The sequence below is a fragment of the Coregonus clupeaformis genome, chromosome 20 (genome assembly GCF_020615455.1).
Source record: "Coregonus clupeaformis isolate EN_2021a chromosome 20, ASM2061545v1, whole genome shotgun sequence".
Lineage (NCBI taxonomy): Eukaryota > Metazoa > Chordata > Actinopteri > Salmoniformes > Salmonidae > Coregonus > Coregonus clupeaformis.
The window spans coordinates 29000086-29022864 of NC_059211.1; the positions used below are offsets into that span (position 1 = coordinate 29000086).

Below are 22779 nucleotides of genomic sequence, written 5' to 3' on the forward strand. Positions count from 1 at the left end.
CTACTTTGAGACTCTTTGTGAATACGGGCGTCCATTGTGTGTCAATGACTTCATATTGTATATTTTCCCTTCTAGATCCAAGATGGCAGCTGGCACCAGTCACGCTTCTTCTTCCATACTCAGGACAGCTACGAGCTCCCCATCATTGATATACAGGAGCGACCGTCGTCACAGCCCAACGACCTGCGCCACCTCGAAGTGGGACCTGTCTGCTTCCTGTGAGGTCATCATCCATCGCTAGCCTGTCTGTCCAAAATATAAACTATAAAAAACCGAGCATGGCATAAGCAGGCCAAAATGGCTGCTCCCCAAACCAAAGAAAATCTCTGTAAGCCCAAGCAGAGTTGGTCAGGTCTACTCCCCCACTTGGGATGCCCTTTATGGAGTGTTTGTGAGTGACAAACGCCCTGTCCAATCGATGGCAGACTTTTGCGGAAGAACTCAGTCCACAGGAAACTAGGCCAGCTCAGGAGAGCAGTGTATACCAATATTTGTCAAATAAATGTGTAAAGTGTGTCTGTTTTGTTTCTGTTTTTCAAAAGGTGCTTGAGTTCGTTGGATAGTTGGTCCCTGAACTCAGGATAGGGCTCATCCACACAACACCCTCCTAAAACTCGAATCCTGTACCTCCCTCCCTACTGTACCTCCCACCCCCTCCTCCTTCTCCCCCATAAACACCCTTCCAGCCATCCTCAGAAGGGGCCTAGCTATCTGAAGGAAAGCTCTAGGGGCTTTGTAACAGGAATACTGTACAACCAAAGCGTCATAAGAGTGCAATAGCTTGTGAATTAAGAGTGAGAGATTTCATATTGCATTTTCAATCAAAGGTCAACCGCCAGCTCGGACCGCCATTTTGTTTATTTTTAATGTTTGAATCTGTTGTCCAACACAGCTGGACGTTTACACCTTGGGTAAGTCCAAAATGGCACCCTATTCCCTATGTAATGCACTTGGTTTAACCAGGGCACATAGAGCTCAAAATTAGTGCACTATATAGGGAATAGGGTTCTATTTCGGACACAGCCCTTGAAAGATGGTGCTCTACCTCCTGCTTGTATGCCTTCTAAGTATAGGTGCTTGTGTCAAGTAATTTTTTTGTCCTTATAAGTTGTATGTACCGGTTACATCAAGATCTGTATCTGTGTAAGAGTACTTATTTGAAATATATTTGAAATGTATATGAAACATTTGTTGATAAATTACATTTTTTAGCTTTTACTTTTAATTTTTATTTGGTAGGAGGTAACCTATCATTGGTGCTGCAACAGACACAAGAGCGTGAGACATCAGTGAGTTGTGAGACATTTTTCCTGTGTATATTTTGACATTATATAGTTGATTATTTATATCCTTTGTTTTTGTTCACATTACTGTACCCCAATAAATTATACTCTCAGAGATCTATTTGGTCAACTCCAACTTAGTCCAAATAACTATTTATGTAAAAATGTGTATTTGTATACTATGTACACACATTATGTGACTGTTCATTGTATATGTTCACATTCACTACAATGGGGATTGATAGCTCATACTGGCAGCTAGCATAGGCCAGAGTCAGAACACATCAGAAATAGCAACAATCTTGTTCTTAAGTTATGTTACATTGAAAAAAGTGTAATTAAATAAGTAAATGCTCTCGAAGAATAAAGTTAAAATTGTGTAAATATGAAATATGTTGACATTAAATAAATGAAATGTTTTAATCCCAAAATAGTAAATACCGTCTTGTTATTTTGTTGACGTTCATAACAGTATTTCTGAAGTCCAACAGTGACCTGGTTAAAAACTGCAATTAGAGAAAGCTACTTATCATAAACAGTACAACTTCAGATTTCCCATACTCATAAGTCTGTATTATTTGTTCGCTCCAAATTCGGAGAAGTCCAAGTCCAACACGCCCCACTGGCATCAAACTTGAAAATCTGTTTTTCATTGAAACGTTTTGAATTCTTGACACCCGCTCTCCCAGTTCCAATAACATTTAAACTTTTCTGGAAGCTGTATAGATACTGATAACAAGGAGAGTTACTAGTAACAAGGAGAGTTACTGATTTCCTATTAAAAACAATGCGTGTAGGCTACATATAAACATCACTTGGGCTTTTCCTTCTTTACAAAATGTGATGTTTTATAAGACACACAAGTTGATTAAATTACCATGACAACACCAGCAGGGACAACACAATACTGGCGTGGACCTTTAAACTTCACAGAGATGCTATGGCATGACAAGCCCTGTGTTCCCATGGATAGGGACAAAGCAAATAAACTATGAGAAACAAAATGGCTGACTTCTCTTGAGATAGATACTGAGAACAGTTTGGTTTCAGATGTTTGCTCTTGTTTGACCCGCCTTGGAGACTGTTGCATTTGTCTCCTCCCAACAAAGATACAAGAAAAACAATGCATATTTCGTTATTGTCTTTTCATCTCCCCTGGGCCTGGTCAATATGGGTTAGAATGGCTTTAGTTTTAAAATGGTCAGCTTCAGTCCTCAGAACAACACAGCTCCTATTGAAATACATCGGCCTACACACACACACGCAGCGTAAGAGAGAAAGAGGCTGGCTGGCAGACTGATATGCAGCATATGATAGAGAGATAATTGAATAGAGCGAGAGAGATCTTCCACACATCAAATGTCCTATATTACATGAATACCAACACCAGGGGGCGCTTTTGTGCTTTGTCAAGCCAAACCGGAATACATCCGTCACATATTTTCTCCACGTGAAGCGGAAGACGGTAAACTTCAGACCGCTTTGATTGAAACAGAGCTGCGAGACAGTAACTTATATAAATTCGTACACGTTTGTGTGCAAGTATGCTGCCTTCAGTGGATACAGTCGCAGCTGCTGAAAGCCAAGTCGAGAATGACAGTCTGGGAGACGAACTCAAAGGAAAGAAAAGAAAAATATCCCTGTCAAGGTAATTAGGAAGGCAGCTAGCTAGCTAAGCTAACGCTTGGTGGGCTAGATGGTGGCTAGCTCAATAACACAGAAAGCTAGCTTACCTAGCCATAGTGATTACTACTAGCTTACCTTACTGTGTCTCTGAATGTATGTAAAATAATTGTGGCTGGTTATGTTTGTAGCTAAAATAACAAGCTATCAGGAAAGCACATGGGTACCCACGTGCTGTGATGTCCACGCCCCTTTGAGGCTGGTGATGTTGAGTGTTTGTTGAACATGACTTCTCATTTAATCTCTACAGTTGTGGTGTGTGTGGCTCTGAAGAGGCGAATTATAGATGTCCCGGCTGTCTCAAACAATCATGCAGGTAAGAGGAGAGACATCTGGTGCATCTCAATAGTATAAAGTGGCTTGCTCTCCCTTTAATCATCTGCACTGATGGGAAAGACAATGGAAAGCTCTCAATTCTATATTCCTCGTGTCCTTTCTCCTCGTCTCCTTCTTAAAACTCAAGCTGTTTACAAGACTATGGCTGTATGTATCCCAAATGGCTCCTTATTCCCTATAGGCCTATTGCGCAACTTGGGCAGTACTTTTGACCAGAGCCTATCGGGCCCTGGTCAAAAGTAGTCTACTATACAGGGAAAACGGGTGCCATTTGGGGCTGAACCTATCTCCCCAGGTGTTTAACAACATTCTCTACTTATTTTAATATCAAGATGGAACCAATTTCTCTTCAGGTTTTTATAACATAATAATGTCAGTGATTTGGTGGTGGGCTAGACTGCACCACCTCCAAGGTCAGAAATGGATTGGGTAACCCTTCTACACCCAAGACAACAGTAAAGCTGAAAATCCTTTGATTAGGCCTAGGCTATGTAACAAAAATGTGAAGGTAGTCTATTCTTGAGCACTGTCCGTGTAGGTATGTGTAGTGTGAAGGTATGTGCGAGTAAGACAATGGTATTTTTGATAGATGGACATGTCCAGGTGATTCTTCTCGGCCGTGGTATGAAGCTATCAAATCCAAGTCCCATAAAGCAAGTGAAGCCTACTTAGAAATACCTTTCAGCTTTTAATGTCAGTCTGAATGGCACTATCAAAATTGCACCTGCACATCTCAATAAGATTTGAAAGAGGTAATTTGCACGTTTCTAACGTCTCCCCATTGTTTTGCCATTCCTCAGATAGTTTGTGGAGATGGTCTGAGAGCCCCCGGCCAAGTACCTCTCTGTCAGCAAGTGTCTGAAGTGGATTGTGATTTGTGAATGTCTGTGTTTGGATCACATCCCAACTGTTCATTAAAAGAAACTAGGCCCTAGAGAAAACCAATCAAGATCCCTTGACATTATTATGGACGTTTCTTTTAGATACCGCAATCCTACCACGGATGAAAATGGGACTACAGATTAAAATTAGCTACACTACTTGACCAAAAGTATGTGGACACCTGCTCGTCGAACATATCATTCCAAAATCATGGGCATTAATATTGAGTTGGTCCCCCCTTTGCTGCTATAACAGCCTCCACTCTTCTGGGAAGGCTTTCCACTAGATTTCTGTATGGACCTCGCTTTGTGCACACAGGCATTATCATGCTGAAACAGAAAGGGCCTTCCCCAAACTGTTGCCACAATGTTGGAAGCACAGAATCGTCTAGAATGTCATTGTATGCTGTAATGTTAAGATTTCCCTTCACTAGAACTAAGGGGCCTAGACCGAACCATGTAAAACAGCCCTAGACCCTTATTCCTCCTCCACCAAACTTTACAGTTGGCACTATACATTCGGGCAGGTAGCGTTCTCCTGGCATCTGCCAAACCCAGATTCGTCTGTCAGACTGCGGGATGGTGAAGCGTGATTCATCACTCCAGAGAACGCGTTTCCACTGCTCCAGAGTCCAATGGTGGCGAGCTCAGAATGATGGAGGCCACTGTGTTCTTGGGGACCTTCAATGCTGCGGAAATTTTTTGGTACCCTTCCTCAGATCCGTGCCTCGACCCAATCCTGTCTCGGAGCTCTACGGACAATTCCTTCAACCTCATAGCTTGGTTTTTGCTCTGACATGCACTGTCAACTGTGGGACCTTATATAGACAGGTGTGCGCCTTTCCAAATCATGTCCAATCAATTGAATTTACCACAGATGGACTCCAATCAAGTTGTAGAAACATCTCAAGGATGATCAATGGAAACAGGATGCACCTGAGCTCAATTTCGAGTCTCATAGCAAAGGGTCTGAATACTACACTTGCAAAAATTTCTAAACCTGTTTTCGCATTGTAATTATGGGGTGTTGTGTGTAGATTGATGAGGGGGGGAAAAATCATTTTAATCCATGTTAGAATATGGCTGTAATGTAAGAAAATGTGTAAAAGGTCAAGGGGTCTGAATACTTTCCTAATGCACTGTGTGTATATATAGTGGATCTAGCTAAATCCGGTGCAGTGGCATGTTGTACATTATTAGCCTAGGTCAAATAATGAAAATGTACATTTGTGGACCTAGGGGTTAGCTAATAATATAAACTAGCTAGTGGAAACCAGTTATAGGCCTTACTTCTTTATAGTCTCCATACCCAATCACTCCGCACACAGTGAGTCCCAGGTGACAGACGTAGACGCAGAGGATTTCAATCTGTCATAGGAGAGGAAGGGAAGGGTCTTCCTTCAGTGGCACACAGACATTTCCCAGCATGCAGTGAGACATCTCCACACTGATTTACTCCTCTGTACATACTTCTGCCGTCCATCCTTCTGCCGTCCATCCTTCTGCCCTCCATCCCCAGTCTTCTGCCCTCCATCCCCAGTCTTCTGCCCTCCATCCCCAGTCTTCTGCCCTCCATCCCCAGTCTTCTGCCCTCCATCCCCAGTCTTCTGCCCTCCATCCCCAGTCTTCTGCCCTCCATCCCCAGTCTTCTGCCCTCCATCCCCAGTCTTCTGCCCTCCATCCCCAGTCTTCTGCCCTCCATCCCCAGTCTTCTGCTTGCATGATGCAACTCTGCCCATAGTGAAAGACAGGGTTCTGGTTTGCCTTTTTCCAGACCTGCTGTTATGCAACACTGGTTCGCGTGAGTTGAATTCAAAATGAGGTACTTAGTTCTAAGTAGTCAATTTACTAAGAAAATTGCAGAGTTTGTATTCTACAAAGTGCCTAAATGGATGCTTTGTGTTTGGACAGCCGGAGCTGACTTGGATACTGTATCAATCTGTTGTGTTCAAAGTTCATGGCTGAACCAAAACCTCTACATAGCTTATTTTCTTGCTATAGTTCTAGTGCTGAGTGTACCAAAAGAGCATACTTTGATGAAATGTTATATTATAAATGTCCTCTTATTTCTTTATTTTTTGTCCCCTAGCTTGCCTTGTGTGAAGAAGCACAAAGAGGAGTCAGGATGCAGTGGAGTTCGAGACAAGACTGCCTTCGTGGCCCTCTGCAAGATGGATGACATGAACCTACTCAGCGGTGAGACACTCCCCCTGCTGTGTGCATGCATGCGTGTAACCGTCCAAGGTTTGTGGATGGCAGGACTACCTGGAAATCAGTGATGATTGTTGCTGAGTGAATGGACTATCCTGGCTAAACAAAGATTCATTAAATTGTGTGTAACTGTGGTCTCCTTTGTGGCCCTGCTAGACTACAGGTTCCTAGAGGACACGGGGAGGATGGCAGACAGCGCCAACAGAGATTCCCTGGTCCGCGGCCCTCCTGTTAACTTTAGAGTAAGTCATTCATCCACCACCTCTCATTTAATTGATTGAATGTATGTTATTGGATTTGTGATATATTTATATATCAGACAAAATGCTTTACATAGTGAGAGAGAAACTCACCAGATCAACCACAAGTTTGACAGTGAGACAGACAGTGAGACACAGTAGGCTGGTGATTCCTTCTATCGGGCTCTCGCCAGAAAGACTCGGAGAGAGTGTTATGGTTGTCTTCACCGCAATATTGATTTCTATTTTCATAATCTCTTAGTGTTTCGGTACACACTAGAGCATTTCTAACAACTTGCCTCACTAAATCTCTTTTTTTGGAAATTAATTCTTTATATGATTAAATTGTGTGGTTTTGGGTTTGCTCTCCGTGCCTACATGGCTCTTCAGGTAACTATGTGGTTTGAGCTGAGCTGGAGCCCATAACCACAGACTCATAACCACAGACAGACATTCATTGAAAATGGCACTTTCAGAGAGCGACAGTCTGCCAGCCCAGTCCCTTACCTGGATTAATTTAAGACTATAACATGCAGAGTTTTATATGATGGCTTGAGGTAATGTGTTTTTGCTTCGGTCTGGTTCAGTGGTCACAAATCTATCAAAATAAGACTGATTCTTCTTAGCAAAAGAGGGGGGAAAAGTCTGTCTGGCAAGTAATGTGAATGTCTGTCTGGGCGGCGGCATTCTTCCATAATTTCTATTGATTGAGGATTTATTTGTGAATTTACCAGTTGCATAACCAGGTAGGTAAGCACAGACGTTTGTTTATGGAATGCGCTCGCTTGCGCTCTCTCATTCCCTCCTATCTCTCTCACCCCCCTCTCTCTCTCCAGGCTAAGAGACTGACAGCCCAGGCGAGGAGGCTGAACATCACGTTGAGGTTCCTTCCCAACACATTCACCAAGAGCAGAGAGAACTCCACCATCTGTCTCAAGAAGTAGGTTCCTCCCAGACATCAGGGCCATGTTCAGTAGAGCACAACTTACTAACGTGTTTTGTAACAGTTGTTTTTGGCTCAGTGAAAGCAAGGCAATGTTTGCTTCCCCTCTGTAAGAGGACCTCTAAACATACAGGTGGCCCTTTGACCTAAATCCGAAACCCACAAAAAACAACAACTTCTATATTCAGTCAGGTGGTTGAGGATCCTCATGTGTTTTGAGATCGGAGAAGTGTTTGTCCCTGCCACAGGATGGCGCTCTTGTTAAGTTTTACACCAGTCCAACCGACGCTTGGCATTGCGCATGGTGATCTTAGGCTTGTGTGCGGCTGCTCGGCCATGGAAACCCATTTCATGAAGCTCATGACAAGCAGTTCTTGTGCTGACGTTGTGTGGCATTCCACTTCGCGGCTGAGCCGTTGTTGCTCCTAGACATTTCCACTTCACAATAGCAGCGCTTACAATTGACCGGGGCAGCTCTAGCAGGGCAGAAATTTGACCAACTGACTTGTTGGAAAGGTGGCATCCTATGACTGCCACGTCGAAAGTCACTGAGCTCTTCAATAAGGCCATTCTACTGTCTGTTTGTCTATGGCGATTGCATGGCGGTGTGCTCGATTTTATACACCTGTCAGCAACAGGTGTGGCTTAAATAGCCAAATACAGAAAGTATTCAGACCCCTTGACTTTTTCCACATTTTGTTACGTTACAGCCTAATTCAAAAATTGATTACATAATTTTTTCCCCTCATCAATCTACACACAATACCCCATAATGACAAAGCAAAAACAGGATGTTAGAAATGTTTGCAAATTTATAAAAATACAACTTAAATATTTACTAGTATTCAGCCCCTTCTTGGGTATGGCGCTACAAGCTTGGCACCCCTGTATTTGGGGAGTTTCTCCCATTCTTCTCTGCAGATCCTCTCAAGCTCTGTCAGGTTGGATGGGGAGCGTCGCTGCACAGCTATTTTCAGGTCTCTCCAGAGATGTTTGATCGGGTTCAAGTCTGGGCTCTGGCTGGGCCACTCAAGGATATTCAGAGACTTGTCCCGAAGCCACTCCTGCATTGTCTTGGCTGTGTGCTTAGGGTCGTTGTCCTGTTGGAAGGTGAACGGTCATCCCAGTCTGATGTCCTGAGTGCTCTGGAGCAGGTTTTCATCAAGGATCTCTCTGTACTTTGCTCTGTTCATCTTTCCCTCGATCCTGACTAGTCTCCCAGTCCCTGCCGCTGAAAAACGTCCCCACAGCAAGATGCTGCCACCACCATGCTTCACATTTACATTTACATTTTAGTCATTTAGCAGACGCGACTTACAGTTAGTGAATACATATATATATATTTTTTTCATACTGGTCCCCCGTGGGAAGCGAACCCACAACCCTGGCGTTGCAAACGCCATGCTCTATCAACTGAGCTACATCCCTGCCGGCCATTCCCTCCCCTACCCTGGACAACGCTAGGCCAATTGTGCACTGCCCATGAGTCTCCCGGTCGCGGCCAGCTGCGACAGAGCCTGGATTCGAACCAGGATCTCTAGTGGCACAGCTAGCACTGCGATGCAGTGCCTTAGACCACTGCGCCACTCAGGATGGTGCCAGGTTTCCTCCAGACGTGATGCTTGGCATTCAGTTCAAAGAGTTCAATCTTGATTTCATCAGACCAGAGAATCTAAGGTGCTTTTTGGCAAACTCCAAGTGGGCTTTCATGTGCCTTTTTACTGAGGAGTGGCTTCCGTCTGGCCACTCTACCATAAAGGCGTAATTGGTGGAGTGCTGCAGAGATGGTTGTCCTTCTGGAAGGTTCTCCCATCTCCACAGAGGAACTCTGGAGCTTTGTCAGAGTGACCATCGGGTTCTTGGTCACCTCCCTGACGAAGGCCCTTCTCCCCCGATTGCTCAGTTTGGCCGGGCGGCCTGTTCTAGGAAGAGTCTTGGTGGTTCCAAACTTCTTCCATTTAAGAATGATGGAGGCCACTGTGTTCTTGGGGACCTTCAATGCTGCAGACTTTTTTTGGTACCCTTCCCCAGATCTGTGCCTCGACCCAGTCCTGTCTCGGAGCTCTACGGACAATTCCTTCAACCTCATAGCTTGGTTTTTGCTCTGACATGCACTGTCAACTGTGGGACCTTATCGAGACAGGTGTGCGCCTTTCCAAATCATGTCCAATCAATTGAATTTACCACAGATGGACTCCAAGTTGTAGAAACATCTCAAGGATGATCAATGGAAACAGGATGCACCTGAGCTCAATTTCGAGTCTCATAGCAATGGGTCTGAATACTACATTTGCAAAAATGTCTAAACCTGTTTTCGCATTGTAATTATGGGGTATTGTGTGTAGATTGAGGGGGGAAATCATTTTAATCCATGTTAGAATAAGGCTGTAATGTAAGAAAATGTGGAAAAAGTCAAGGGGTCTGAATACTTTCCGAATGCACTGTGTGTATATATAGTGTATCTAGCTAAATCCGGTGCAGTGGCACGTTGTACATGGTCCCTGACAAATCAACAAATAAATACCATGGATGGATGAAGGGGCCCATTTGGGCTAGTTGAAATGAATGAGTGTTTAAGCCTTGAGAAGAATGTGACTGCAAAACACCTTTCACACGTGTCAAAAATGATCTGTTCTATGTAGGGAATGGAAGTCAGGTGGTTGAGGAGCGTCATGTTTTGAGATCGTAGAAGTGTTTGTCTCTGCCACAGGATGGCGCTCTTGTTAAGTTTTCACCAGTCCTCTCATACAACAACACTGTTGTTTTAAAGGTTATGTATCTGTGGGGCATCAGTCCTCTGCATGTTTATGAAGGCACTACTCAACTCTGTATACCTGGCATGTGCTGTTCAGTCTTTAAAAGGCCTTACAGATCAATTTAGTGTGTGTCAGCTCAGGCAGCAACATTTGATAAGTTACTGGTGTGGGGTAATGTATTGCTGCCTGTAGCCCTTTGACTGGCTATGTAGGCTAAACCAAACCTGTCCGTATGTCCTGGCCTCTGGGGGCATCATAACTTCCTACTTGTGATGATTCACTGGACTGTGTGTTTCTATAGCAACCTGCTACCCCACCACTCATTTGAGTGTAAGAGGCCCGCCATAGCCCTAAGCCCAGACGTGTTTCTTTCCCCAGTCCCTCCATTTCTCTTTCCTTTTCCATTTTCCTGGATTTCCTGTGCTGCAGGTGGTCCCGTCTTTCCATATTTGACAACTTTTCCTGAAGGGACATCGTTCTGCTATTTCTGCTTCCGCCCCCCGCATGGAAGGAAACAAACATTTAACCCACAAGTTCACTATAAATAAAAATGTGCCCTCTGTAATGTCAATCAAAACTGCCCCTGAACAAAGTTAATGTTAGCCAGTCCACTCTTTTACATTCTGAATATAATGCCTCTCAGTCCAGTCTCTCGCTGGTGTTTTGCAGTTCTAATGTGCGCGTTATTGCCAGAAGGTGAGACAGCATTATGTAAGAAGAGGAGCAGAGTAGCCAGGCTCCTTTCTCTTCCAGGAAGACATAGCCTAGTATCTGCTTTTACATGGAACACTGGTGGAGGATTACATGTATCATTTAGGGTTACATCCATAGAAATAACATTACTGATAACTAAATGGTTATGGTTAGTGGTTACATCCTAAATATCATGCAGGCAGTGTGCATGCAGTTCACCTGTTGTATCTTGGGAGTTTCCAAGAAAGAGACAGACAAGAAGAGGATTCTCTAGGGATAGGAAATTAGCAAAGGGTATCAACTAAACAGAGACTGGGACTAAGGGTATCAACTAAACAGACTGGGACAAAGGGTATCAACTAAACAGACTGGGACTAAGGGTATCAACTAAACAGACTGGGACAAAGGGTATCAACTAAACAGACTGGGACAAAGGGTATCAACTAAACAGACTGGGACAAAGGGTATCAACTAAACAGACTGGGACAAAGGGTATCAACTAAACAGACTGGGACAAAGGGTATCAACTAAACAGACTGGGACAAAGGGTATCAACTAAACAGACTGGGACAAAGGGTATCAACTAAACAGACTGGGACAAAGGGTATCAACTAAACAGACTGGGACAAAGGGTATCAACTAAACAGACTGGGACTAAGGGTATCAACTAAACAGACTGGGACAAAGGGTATCAACTAAACAGAGACTGGGACTAAGGGTATCAACTAAACAGACTGGGACAAAGGGTATCAACTAAACGGAGACTGGGACAAAGGGTATCAACTAAACGGAGACTGGGACAAAGGGTATCAACTAAACAGACTGGGACAAAGGGTATCAACTAAACAGACTGGGACAAAGGGTATCAACTAAACAGAGACTGGGACTAAGGGTATCAACTAAACAGAGACTGGGACAAAGGGTATCAACTAAACAGACTGGGACAAAGGGTATCAACTAAACAGAGACTGGGACTAAGGGTATCAACTAAACAGAGACTGGGACTAAGGGTATCAACTAAACAGAGACTGGGACTAAGGGTATCAACTAAACAGAGACTGGGACTAAGGGTATCAACTAAACAGAGACTGGGACTAAGGGTATCAACTAAACAGAGACTGGGACTAAGGGTATCAACTAAACAGAGACTGGGACTAAGGGTATCAACTAAACAGACTGGGACAAAGGGTATCAACTAAACGGAGACTGGGACAAAGGGTATCAACTAAACGGAGACTGGGACAAAGGGTATCAACTAAACAGCACAGCAGGAGAAAATGGGTTTGAGAATATACTTGGTGCATTAAATATAATAAGCAGATGTTTGAGCAGTGTGACTGCAGATGGTTAGCGACATATTAATGCTGCGTACTCATACTGCCAGAGAAAGGCAATCATTACACACACACAGCCAGAGCGGGGGGATCATAATTGGCGGCCGGTTATAGAGGCTTTTATCCTGCCTGCCTCTCCCTGGTGACTGATGTCAAAAACAGGTTGAGGGTACACTATAAAGGGTTTAACTAGAAATTACAGGCCTGCGCTACTTTGCAAACCAAATCAACCGGTGGTACAGATATGTAATGGTTGGCAGAGCGTGTGGAGTATTTGTTAGGGTGGAAGGAGGAGGTACATGCTGTAGCACTACATTACAGGGCACTTTCCCTTGTGCTGCTAAAATAACACCCTATTCCCTACTATAGTGCACTACTTTTTAAAGTATTGCACTATGCATGGAATAGTGCCATTTTGGATGCACCCTCTGTCAACTCACCCTGTGTTCTTGTTCAAAGGTCAGATGATTCTTTGTGGCTTCACTGGCTTGCAAACAGACCAGTTACTTTTGTTATTTTTATGTAATAATTTGAATTGAAGTGTGGTTTGGAAATGTTTTGTTCTCTTCTCTCCTCAAGAAGAAGCGTGTCAATGTTTTGTTCTCTTCTCTGCTGAAGAGTCAACTTGGCAAATGTCTCATCTTTCTACCCCTTTGTTCTACTTTACTGGATGGAAAACAGAACTGTTACTTACTAGCAATAGATACTTTGGTATAGTACAAGTCACTGGGGATATGAAGGACGCCCCCCCCCCCACACACACACACACACACAAACATACCAGTGCATTGGCGCTGTCTAGTTTCACTTTTCTTTGTGGGAGATAAAGGCACCTTCTGAAATGGCAATGCAATGATATTCACTGCAGCTGCCTCTGTATGCCATGGCTGTGTTTTTGCATAATGCCATTGCCACCCCATGCCCCCAGAACCTTGAAAACAATTTCATTAGACAGGGTATAGCAGCCATACACATCATTGGTAGCAGCTCATAGCTGCCTGATAACCAGCTACCGAGCCAGCCATTAGGTGACTTGTATAACTGCAACCCAAGTTTGATAAACACCATATTGTTGTTGGAGGTATCCTTGTTGGCAGTTTGTTTGGGCACACATACTTCTTCTATCTGCATTTTCCCTCCATCTCAGAGCTTTATTTTAGAAATGATTACAGTGTGAGGTCACTGCGTTGGTAGATATGTTATGGGTCAGAGCTTCAAGGCTTCAATATGTTTTCATATTACATATTATGGAGGCCAGTTGTTACACTCTTGTTTGTTATACAGTGCAAAATATAGAACCTTGATAATAAAGTTTGTCATGGCAACAGAACTTAGACAAAGAGACCTTGGAACTGTGGTTGCCATGGGTTTGTGTTTGATAAGGGTTGTCTTAGTGCTGGCCAGTGATATGACTGGTGAGAATAAGGCTGGCCACTTGAGACATGATGAGAGATGACCTGCTTCCGACTGATAGGAGTTCACTTCTACACTATGCTCCACACACACACACTAGATTTTAATAATTTACGCACACACAGGTTGAAACACTGTTATTTCCAGTGCTCTGAGGTTTTTAGGTTGTTCAAATTCAACATTTTGTCTTCCAGACAAGCAAAATAATTAATGAATGAATGTAGAGCACACAATATTACTTCCAGAGGCTTCAAAACCACACTGATCACAAGCTGTTCTGCTGCAGAATTCAGAAATCTGGTGTGTTTGATTACTCTTCTTCCAAGCCCATTCCCCACTGGGTTGTTGAAAGCAACAAGAGATTTGTAGGAACCTAGATTTGGCCTTAGCAACAACAAGTCTAACTAGAATGTTTGTTGGCGTTTCGGTCGTTCAATAGCTGAGTTATCAGTCTTTTTTATTTATTTTTGCTACGGTGTTGGGCCTCTTGCAGGTGGATTTGCATGAAGAGTAGCATGGCTGGAAAGTAAGCAGGAATGCAATTTGAAGTGGGTTTGAACTTGACATTTCTTGATGAACTTGACTTATTTCTGCAGACCATGTAAGCTGACAGTCAGACTGCTTCTGGAGTTTGTGTTTTAGGCCCCATCGACCCACACAGACAGACTGACAGGCGGGGGGACCGACAGACGGACGGGGGGGACAAGCAAACAGACAGACAGACAGGCCAACAGACAGGGAGACAAGCAGACAGACTGACAGGCCGACAGACGGGGAGACAAGCAAGCAAACAGACAGGCCAACAGACGGGGAGACAAGCTGACAGGCTAACAGACGGGGAGACAAGCTGACAGACTGACAGGCCAACAGACGGGGAGACAAGCTGACAGGCTAACAGACGGGGAGACAAGCTGACAGACTGACAGGCCAACAGACGGGGAGACAAGCTGACAGACACACAGGCCAACAGACGGGGAGACAAGCAGACAGATTGACAGGCCAACGGACGGGGAGACAAGCAAACAGACACACAGGCCAACGGACGGGGAGACAAGCAAACAGACACACAGGCCAACAGACGGGGAGACAAGCAAACAGACACACAGGCCAACAGACGGGGAGACAAGCAGACAGACACACAGGCCAACAGACGGGGAGACAAGCAAACAGACACACAGGCCAACAGACGGGGAGACAAGCAAACAGACACACAGGCCAACAGACGGGGAGACAAGCTGACAGACCTATGCCATGCTCTCACTGTGCAGTCAGGCAGTATGTAAACACAAGCTAGTCTTACTCAACATGACATGTCATCCTCCCACCATCTACCCATTTTGTCTGTATGGAAAGTGCTTGTCGTGTTCCTCTGTGCCATCTCTTCACTTTTATCACTGACAGTGAGTGAATGATACCACATATTCCTGGTATGTAATCCTGACCCAGCCTGAGGTGCATGCACGCGCCTACACAGCCCGGCCCATCCCTTTTTCCAGCAGATAAAATAGTTTCCATTCGCCGTCAAGGCAGAACAATGCCCAAACACCTGGTGTTCCTCCTCTGACTTACCCCCCTCCATTCCCCCTCTTCCACCAAGCCCAGTCTCTGCCAAGCCCAAGCAAACATTCCTCAGCAGCCTAGAGGGGGATGGAATAGCTCTGCACCTGCATAGGGAATCCCCTCCCCAACCAACCCCCACTACTGCCTGCTTGGCCTGCCCCCCCTCACACCCTCCCCAGCCCAGCCAACTCCCCACTGCTGCCTGCCTGCCCCCTTACCTCCCCCACCCGCCCCTTCTGCCCACATCCAAATGGAAACTCATAAGCACATTTTCATTGGATGTTTTGCCAGTTCTGCACACAATTCTCATTTTTTCAACCCTCCATCTATACCCACCTCCTTCCTTTCTCTCTGTTTTCCGGAAAAAACATGTCTCCAGTGCTGACTCCCTCTCCCTTTTGTAACGTTGCCACCTGGATGGAAGCACCGCCACCACCAAAGCAGAACCAGAAGGCCAAAGTTTTGGAGTGAGCTCAGCTGTGAGGAGTAGGAAGAGGAAGGTGGTACTGATGATGATGATGACGAAGACATACTGTACACCCTCACCTGTCCTAACGATGAAGGGGGAGGATGAGGAGAAGAAGTCATGAAGACTTGACGCTGCATGCCACAGTCACCCTGTACCGTTCTGTTCCAGCCCTAACGATACTCAGCTGTAAGAGGAGGAGGATGGTAACGATAATGATGGAGACTTGACGCTGCCTGTTCTGTCCTGTCCTAGCCCTAATGATACTCAGCTGTAGCCCAGCAGGCATGTACCAGAGACCAGTCACAGTGAGCCTAGGGTCACTCTTACAACTCTAAATGGGTAGAACGCGTTCTGGTCAAAAGTAGTGCACTATGTAGGGAATGGGGTGAAAATGCAACCCTATTAATAAAGGGGGATACAGTTCTTTAATCCTCCTGCCTTTGGACAACATGAAAGGACTCAAAGGAGGACTGAGTCTTTGTAGTTTGGTTGAGCCCACGGTGTGTAGTTTGGTTGAGACAAACAAAAAGGTGTAATGGGTCCGCACTCAAAAAGATGTTGCATAAAGCTTACTTCATTATTCAATGTAATGTATTATTTTCACTGCATCAGGGATAGCATACAGACGTTCAGGGTGTAGGTACCATTTTAATTCAAAACAGCATTTGTAAAGAACAGATGAGCAGCAGGTGCTTCTAATCAGGGTTGTCACTCATCTGCCAATCAGGGATTGGTTGAGCCCACGGTGTGTCGTTTGGTTGAGCCCACGGTGTGTCGTTTGGTTGAGCCCACGGTGTGTCGTTTGGTTGAGCCCACGGTGTGTCGTTTGGTTGAGCCCACGGTGTGTCGTTTGGTTGAGCCCACGGTGTGTCGTTTGGTTGAGCCCACGGTGTGTCGTTTGGTTGAGCCCACGGTGTGTCGTTTGGTTGAGCCCACGGTGTGTCGTTTGGTTGAGCCCACGGTGTGTCGTTTGGTTGAGCCCACGGTGTGTCGTTTGGTTGAGCCCACGGTGTGTCGTTTGGTTGAGCCCACGGTGTGTCGTTTGGTTGAGCCCACGGTGTGTCGTTTGGTTGAGCCCACGGTGTGTCGTTTGGTTGAGCCCACGGTGTGTCGTTTGGTTGAGCCCACGGTGTGTCGTTTGGTTGAGCCCACGGTGTGATGGGCCACCAGGGGAATTCATGATATACTGAATGAAGGCAGCCAGATACCAAATGCAATGTGACGTCATGTTTTCAGACTTGAGTGACAACAGCCACAGTGATTGTTTTCTGTTAGTGGGGTTGCTAAATGTTTTGCACCCTAGAGAGTCGGGACCATAGACTTAGATAGACATTGCGTCATTGTATCTGTCCTATTATGGCGTCTGTGAGAGCATGGGCAGCTACATTGAGGCCATCTCCATTTTGAATTAGTCAATTTTCTTCTTCGGTGGAGTTTTATGGCGGACTACATCCAAAAAGTTGTATTGCCGCCCACTTCTGGATTCAAATTAAAAAGAAAACCATACTTGATGGGGAAAAAATGACTTACTCCTCACAATTTTAAAAATAGTATGTTGACCAAAACAAAAAACTAACTCTCACTTCTTCCATCCGTCAAAGGCTCTGGGCCTGAGATGTTAGTATGGCTCGTAACAGCCTTTCATGTAACTCCTTCACTGAGAATTCCTCCAATCCCAGAAACCGCTCTACTGCATCCATAATGGTGTCCATCTTTCTGGACTTTTTCTCCACTTCGGCAGTGCTGTTGATCACCATAGCCATGAAGACTACAAAGTCCTAGTTGGCCCTGACTTTACCCACCTTATTCTCCTTCACCATCGTTGGGCATTCCAAAAATGTAGCAACATGGTTCCCACCACAATTGCAACATTTCACACGATCAATACTCATACCACATTCAATATGATCTTCTCCACAACTATCACACCTTGGATTGGATTCTTTCTTCTACAGACAGCGATCACACTGCATCAATCTTGAGACAAATGCTCTGACATGGTAAATCATATAACCCAACTTCACCTGTGTAGGGAGGGACTCTCCATTAACCACTCTATTCATCTGACGTGCATCAATCACTCCAGGGATATTTTTTTTTCTACCACATCGACATCCCACGAAACGGCAGATATTACCCGCTTGAGGGGTGCCCTGCTCCGAAGGGCCACGCACGACACGGCAACCTTCTTGAATCAGGTGCAACGCAACACAAGCCCTTTCTAATCCTCAGAAGTACATAGTCAAAACAAGTCCACTTCTCGTAATCCTCACTGCATTTACTTTACCCATCACTCTTTCCTCCAGTTTGGATATCTCAAATGGATTCCTCAGGTTTGGCAACTCAATCTGCCCCTCAACTTACCGCACTCCTACAAGATAGAAGGGGACATTCACAGAACTAGACGTTTTGTTTTCCAACACTACTTTGCTCCGTTTCCCATTCTTGTGGACCATAGTCCAATTTCCTCGCTTTCACCGCCATTAGTTCCAAGATCCACACCTGCTTCCGCCATCTCATGACAGTAGTCAATTTTCTTATTTTACTACTTCTGAGTTGCCAAACAAACTGAAAGGGGACATACTGTTACCTGTAGTGTGTTGTCTGAACAAGTATAAAGCCAAGGCTGGCGATTTACTGCCACCTGTAGTTATGGAATGTTTGCTCATGAGTATAATGAATTGGCTGATCCCTCCTGATGACCCAGATGGAATCATGTGATTCTTCCTTAACCCACCCAGTTGACTACTTAAAAATGGTGAAAGTCCTCAAACATGGTGAAAGTGCCCATGCTATAATGAGCTTTTGGGCCCTAGAGTCCTGTATCATTCTCTATGGTCAGGTCTCATTATGGAATATCCGTCACCTGGAGTTGTAGTGTTGAGCATCTACACTATATATACAAAAGTATGTGGACACCCCTTCAAATTACTTAAGAGCTCAGTGACTTTCAACGTGGCTCCGTCATAGGATGCCACCTTTCCAACAAGTCAGTTCATTAAATGTCTGCCCTGCTAGAGCTGCCCCGGTCAACTGTAAGTGCTGTTATTGTGAAGTGGAAACATCTAGGAGCAAGCTCACAGAACGGGACCGCCGACGCACGTAGCGCGTCAAAATCATCTGTCCTCGGTTGCAACACTCACTACCGAGTTCCAAACTGTCTCTGGAAGCAACGTCAGCACTAACTGTTTGACGCGAGCTTCATGAAATGGGTTTGCATGGCTGAGCAGCCACTTACAAGCCTAAGATCACCATGCGCAATGCCAAGCGTCGGCTGGAGTGGTGTAAAGCACGCATTCTCAGGAGTAATGAATCACGCCATCTGGCAGTCCGATGGACGAATCTGGGTTTGGCAGATGCCAGAAGAACGCTACCTCCCCCAATGCATAGTGCCAACTTTAAAGTTTGGTGGAGGAGGAATAATGGTCTGGGGCTGTTTTTCATGGTTTGTGCTAAGCCCCTTAGTTCCAGTGAAGGCAAATCTTACCGCTACAGCATACAATGACATTCTAGACGATTCTGTGCTTCACACTTAGTGGCAACAGTTTGGGGAAGGCCCTTTCCTGTTTCAGCATGACAATGCCTCTGTGCACAAAGCGAGGTCCAGAAATGGTTTGTCGAGATCGGTGTGGAAGAACTTGACTGGCCTGCACAGAGCCCTGACCTCAACCCCATCAAACACTTTTGGGATGCATTGGAATGCTGACTGCGAACCAGGCCTAATCACCCAACATCAGTGCCCGACCTCACTAATGCTTTTGTGGCTGAATGGAAGCAAGCCCCCGCAGCAATGTTCCAACATCTAGTGGAAAGCCTTCCCAGAAGAGTGGAGGCTGTTATAGCAGCAAAGGGGGGACCAACTCCATATTAATTCCCATGATTTTGGAATGAGATTTTCGACGAGCAGGTGTCCACATACTTTTGGTCATGTAGTGTATGTCATGGTCATCCCCATGACAACTCGGACTCATCCACACACACAGCTAGACACATACACAGCATCAGTCTTACATTGGGGTTAAAGACTTTCTCTCGCTGTCTCTTGAATGCAAAAGAGATTGTTTTAGCTGAGAGACCAAGCACTGGTTACTGCAAGAAGACCGTGCCACTGCCAACTGATATTGAAATTGTTTGTCCAATTTTTATATTTATTGTATTTCGCTCTCTTTCTGTTTTGTCCTTTAGGGAGAATCGTTTCCTATGGCACCTGAAGCTCCTGTTCCCTCAGAGCAGCTCAGAGTTCACTGAGAGAAGGTGAGTGGTGTGTGTTCCTGCCTGTCTGCTTACCTCCCTGCATGCCTACGTGCTTGTACACGTGTTACACTTACTTGTCGGGTAGCACCTCTGCCAGAACAGTCTTTAGGAGCACTGTTAATACCAGTTGATGTCAGAGTCCAGGGGGTTGTAACCTGCAACCGAGAGCATCCAGATCACTGGAGAGTGACTGTAGTGTTGCCAGAGGATTGTCTCAGCACCCATTTATCCTCTAATGTTGAGGATGATTGACCCACATGTAAATAGTAAGCCCTCCAACAAGTCATTGATCAAGATCACGGTTTGACTCATGGTTGGTTCCTTGGAACTTGGTTGGTTGTTCACTCTCTTTTTGTCTCTCTTACTCTGTCACTCCTTTCTTTCTTACCCTCTCGCTCTCCTCTCCATCTCTCCCCAGGGTGTCCGATGACCAAACACTTGAACAGATCCTCACCCCCTACATCCACCCTACAGAGTCTGAGCCAGTGAGACGTCAAAAGTAAGAACACTCCACTCTTATATAATCTACTAATCAAATTAAACCAAAATCTCCAAATCAATCCAAATAAAGGGTTGGCTGCTGGTTGAGCTACTGCTCTTGGAGAGTATCTGAATAGCTAGTAGTATCCATGCCTGATTGCCCGGCTAGTTTGTTTGGCTCCATCTTTCCTCCCAAACAGAGCCTGCCTACCGACCTCACTAGGTGGCTATGGCTGAAGATCCATCAAGTGGTCCTGCAAGCTAGAAACAGAGCAAACCAAGATGGAGACTGGTCCAGAGAGAGGAATGTCAATGTCTCTGAGCTGTAGCCAGGGCCCAAATCTAGCTGGAATCTACATGCAAAAAATAAAAATGGTCAAACTGTGTTTCATTAGAGGTTTAAGATATAGAAATGAAATGTGGTTTTGGTTCTGTCACTGTGTAGTTACTCAACAGCAGGAATAGAAAGTTAACAATGTGGTAATGGAGTCTGAAATCAACACCAGTTAGATGGGCAGTTTGGATGACCTACTTTTTCCATTGTTGTCTCGCCAGCTGTTTTCCCCTGAAACGGCTAAAGGAATATCATTACAACAGACACACGTAAACACAACTAATATCATTACTGTGGGGAGCAGAGAAACGGTGACTGACCACTTGACGCCACATGCGGTGTGTTACACTGCATTCTCACGTTCTACAGTCAACAGGAGTGGTGCAAACAAAGTTATTTAGATTTCAGTGAATTACATTTAACTGCTGATCACTAACGGACTGAAATTGAAACATCGCCAGTATGACACACAAAAGCTGCAATATCATTGTATTACAGTATCTACATTTTGTCCTTGAAGACAAGTCATCACATTTTCTTAAAGTTTTGTCTTCATTATCAATGGGGACAACCTTGGCTCTCTGTATCACGGTAAATATTTATACAGTTGCTATAACATGCAAATGTTTTGGGATTATGTCTCCTACTGCAGTCAGACCAGCTTTAAATCAAGTCTGTCTGCCATAAATGAGCCCTGTACGACACGGCCTCAATACTGTATTACAAGGACAAATATAGAAATACCCTGAAAAGAAATGATTAAACACCCATGGTGAATTCATTAAGCCTCTGTTACTGTTCCCCAGTCCAATCCAAACTATCGTTTGACTATTTGTCTTGCAGGATACATAACGTTGAGCGTGTGTAATTGCATTTATATTTGATGGTTTTCTTCGTGAGAAGTATGCTGAATTAAAATGTTATTTTATTTCATGTTGCTGTACATTTCTTGTGGTTTTGTGTCCTAAAACCCTATGAAATTGGATTTGGTAGGTACACCCCAAGGACTTATTTTTAGCTGTGAGTAGCTCAGTAGTATCTCAGTACAGCGAGCGTGCAGCTTAAAGCGTTTTCTCTTGTCTTCCAAATGAAATACACTACATGACCAAAAGTATGTGGACACATGCTCGTCGAACTTCTCATTCCAAAATCATGGCCATTAATATGGAGTTGGTCCCCTCTTTGCTGCTATAACAGCCTCCACTCTTCTGGGAAGGCTTTCCACTAGATGTTGGAACATTGCTGCGGGGACTTGCTTCCATTCAGCCACAAGAGCATTAGTGAGGTCGGGCACTGATGTTTGGCGATTTAGCATGGCTCGCAGTCGGCGTTCCAATTCATCCCAAAGGTGTTCAATGGGGTTGAGGTCAGGGCTCTGCAGGCCAGTCAAGTTCTTCCAAACCGATCTCGACAAACCATTTCTGAATGGACCTCGCTTTGTGCACGTGGACATTGTCATGCAGAAACAGGAAATGGCCTTCCGCAAACTGTTGCCACAATGTTGGAAGCACATAATTGTCTAGAATGTCATTGAATGCTGTAACGTTAAGATTTCACTTCACTAGAACTAAGGGGCCTAGCCCGAAGCATGAAAAACAGCCCCTGACCATTATTCCTCCCCCACCAAACTTTACAGTTGGCACTATGCATTCGGGCAGGTAGTGTTCTCCTGGCATCCGCCAAATCCAGATTCGTCCGTCGGACTGCCAACTCAGTATTGAGTGTTGCAACCGAGCACAGATTATTTTTACGCGCTTTAGCACTCGGCGGTCCCGTTCTATGAGCTTGTGTGGCCTACCACTTCACGGCGAGCCATTGTTGCTCCTAGACATTTCCACTTCTCAATAACAGCACTTACAGTTGACCGGGGCAGCTCTAGCAGGGCAGAAATTTGACGAACTGACTTGTTG

At 44.9% G+C, this 22779-nt stretch overlaps 2 protein-coding genes across 2 annotated transcripts in view; both read left to right on the top strand.

The window, feature by feature from the left end:
- The window catches only part of LOC121532954 (collagen alpha-1(XXIV) chain), a 179574-nt gene extending 177867 nt beyond the window's left edge, over positions 1 to 1707 (top strand). Inside the window, exon 61 of the mRNA XM_045205811.1 lies at positions 76 to 1707. Within this exon, the coding sequence (XP_045061746.1) occupies positions 76 to 222 (147 nt within the window). The 3' untranslated portion in view covers positions 223 to 1707. The remainder of the gene's footprint in view (positions 1 to 75) is intronic.
- Positions 1708 to 2728: 1021 nt separating this feature from the next.
- The window catches only part of znhit6 (zinc finger HIT-type containing 6), a 34213-nt gene continuing 14162 nt past the window's right edge, over positions 2729 to 22779 (top strand). The window contains exons 1-7 of the mRNA XM_041840109.2: positions 2729 to 2931; positions 3217 to 3282; positions 6273 to 6379; positions 6551 to 6636; positions 7470 to 7573; positions 19987 to 20055; positions 20474 to 20554. Coding sequence (XP_041696043.1) covers positions 2828 to 2931; positions 3217 to 3282; positions 6273 to 6379; positions 6551 to 6636; positions 7470 to 7573; positions 19987 to 20055; positions 20474 to 20554 — 617 coding nt within the window. The 5' untranslated portion in view covers positions 2729 to 2827. The remainder of the gene's footprint in view (positions 2932 to 3216; positions 3283 to 6272; positions 6380 to 6550; positions 6637 to 7469; positions 7574 to 19986; positions 20056 to 20473; positions 20555 to 22779) is intronic.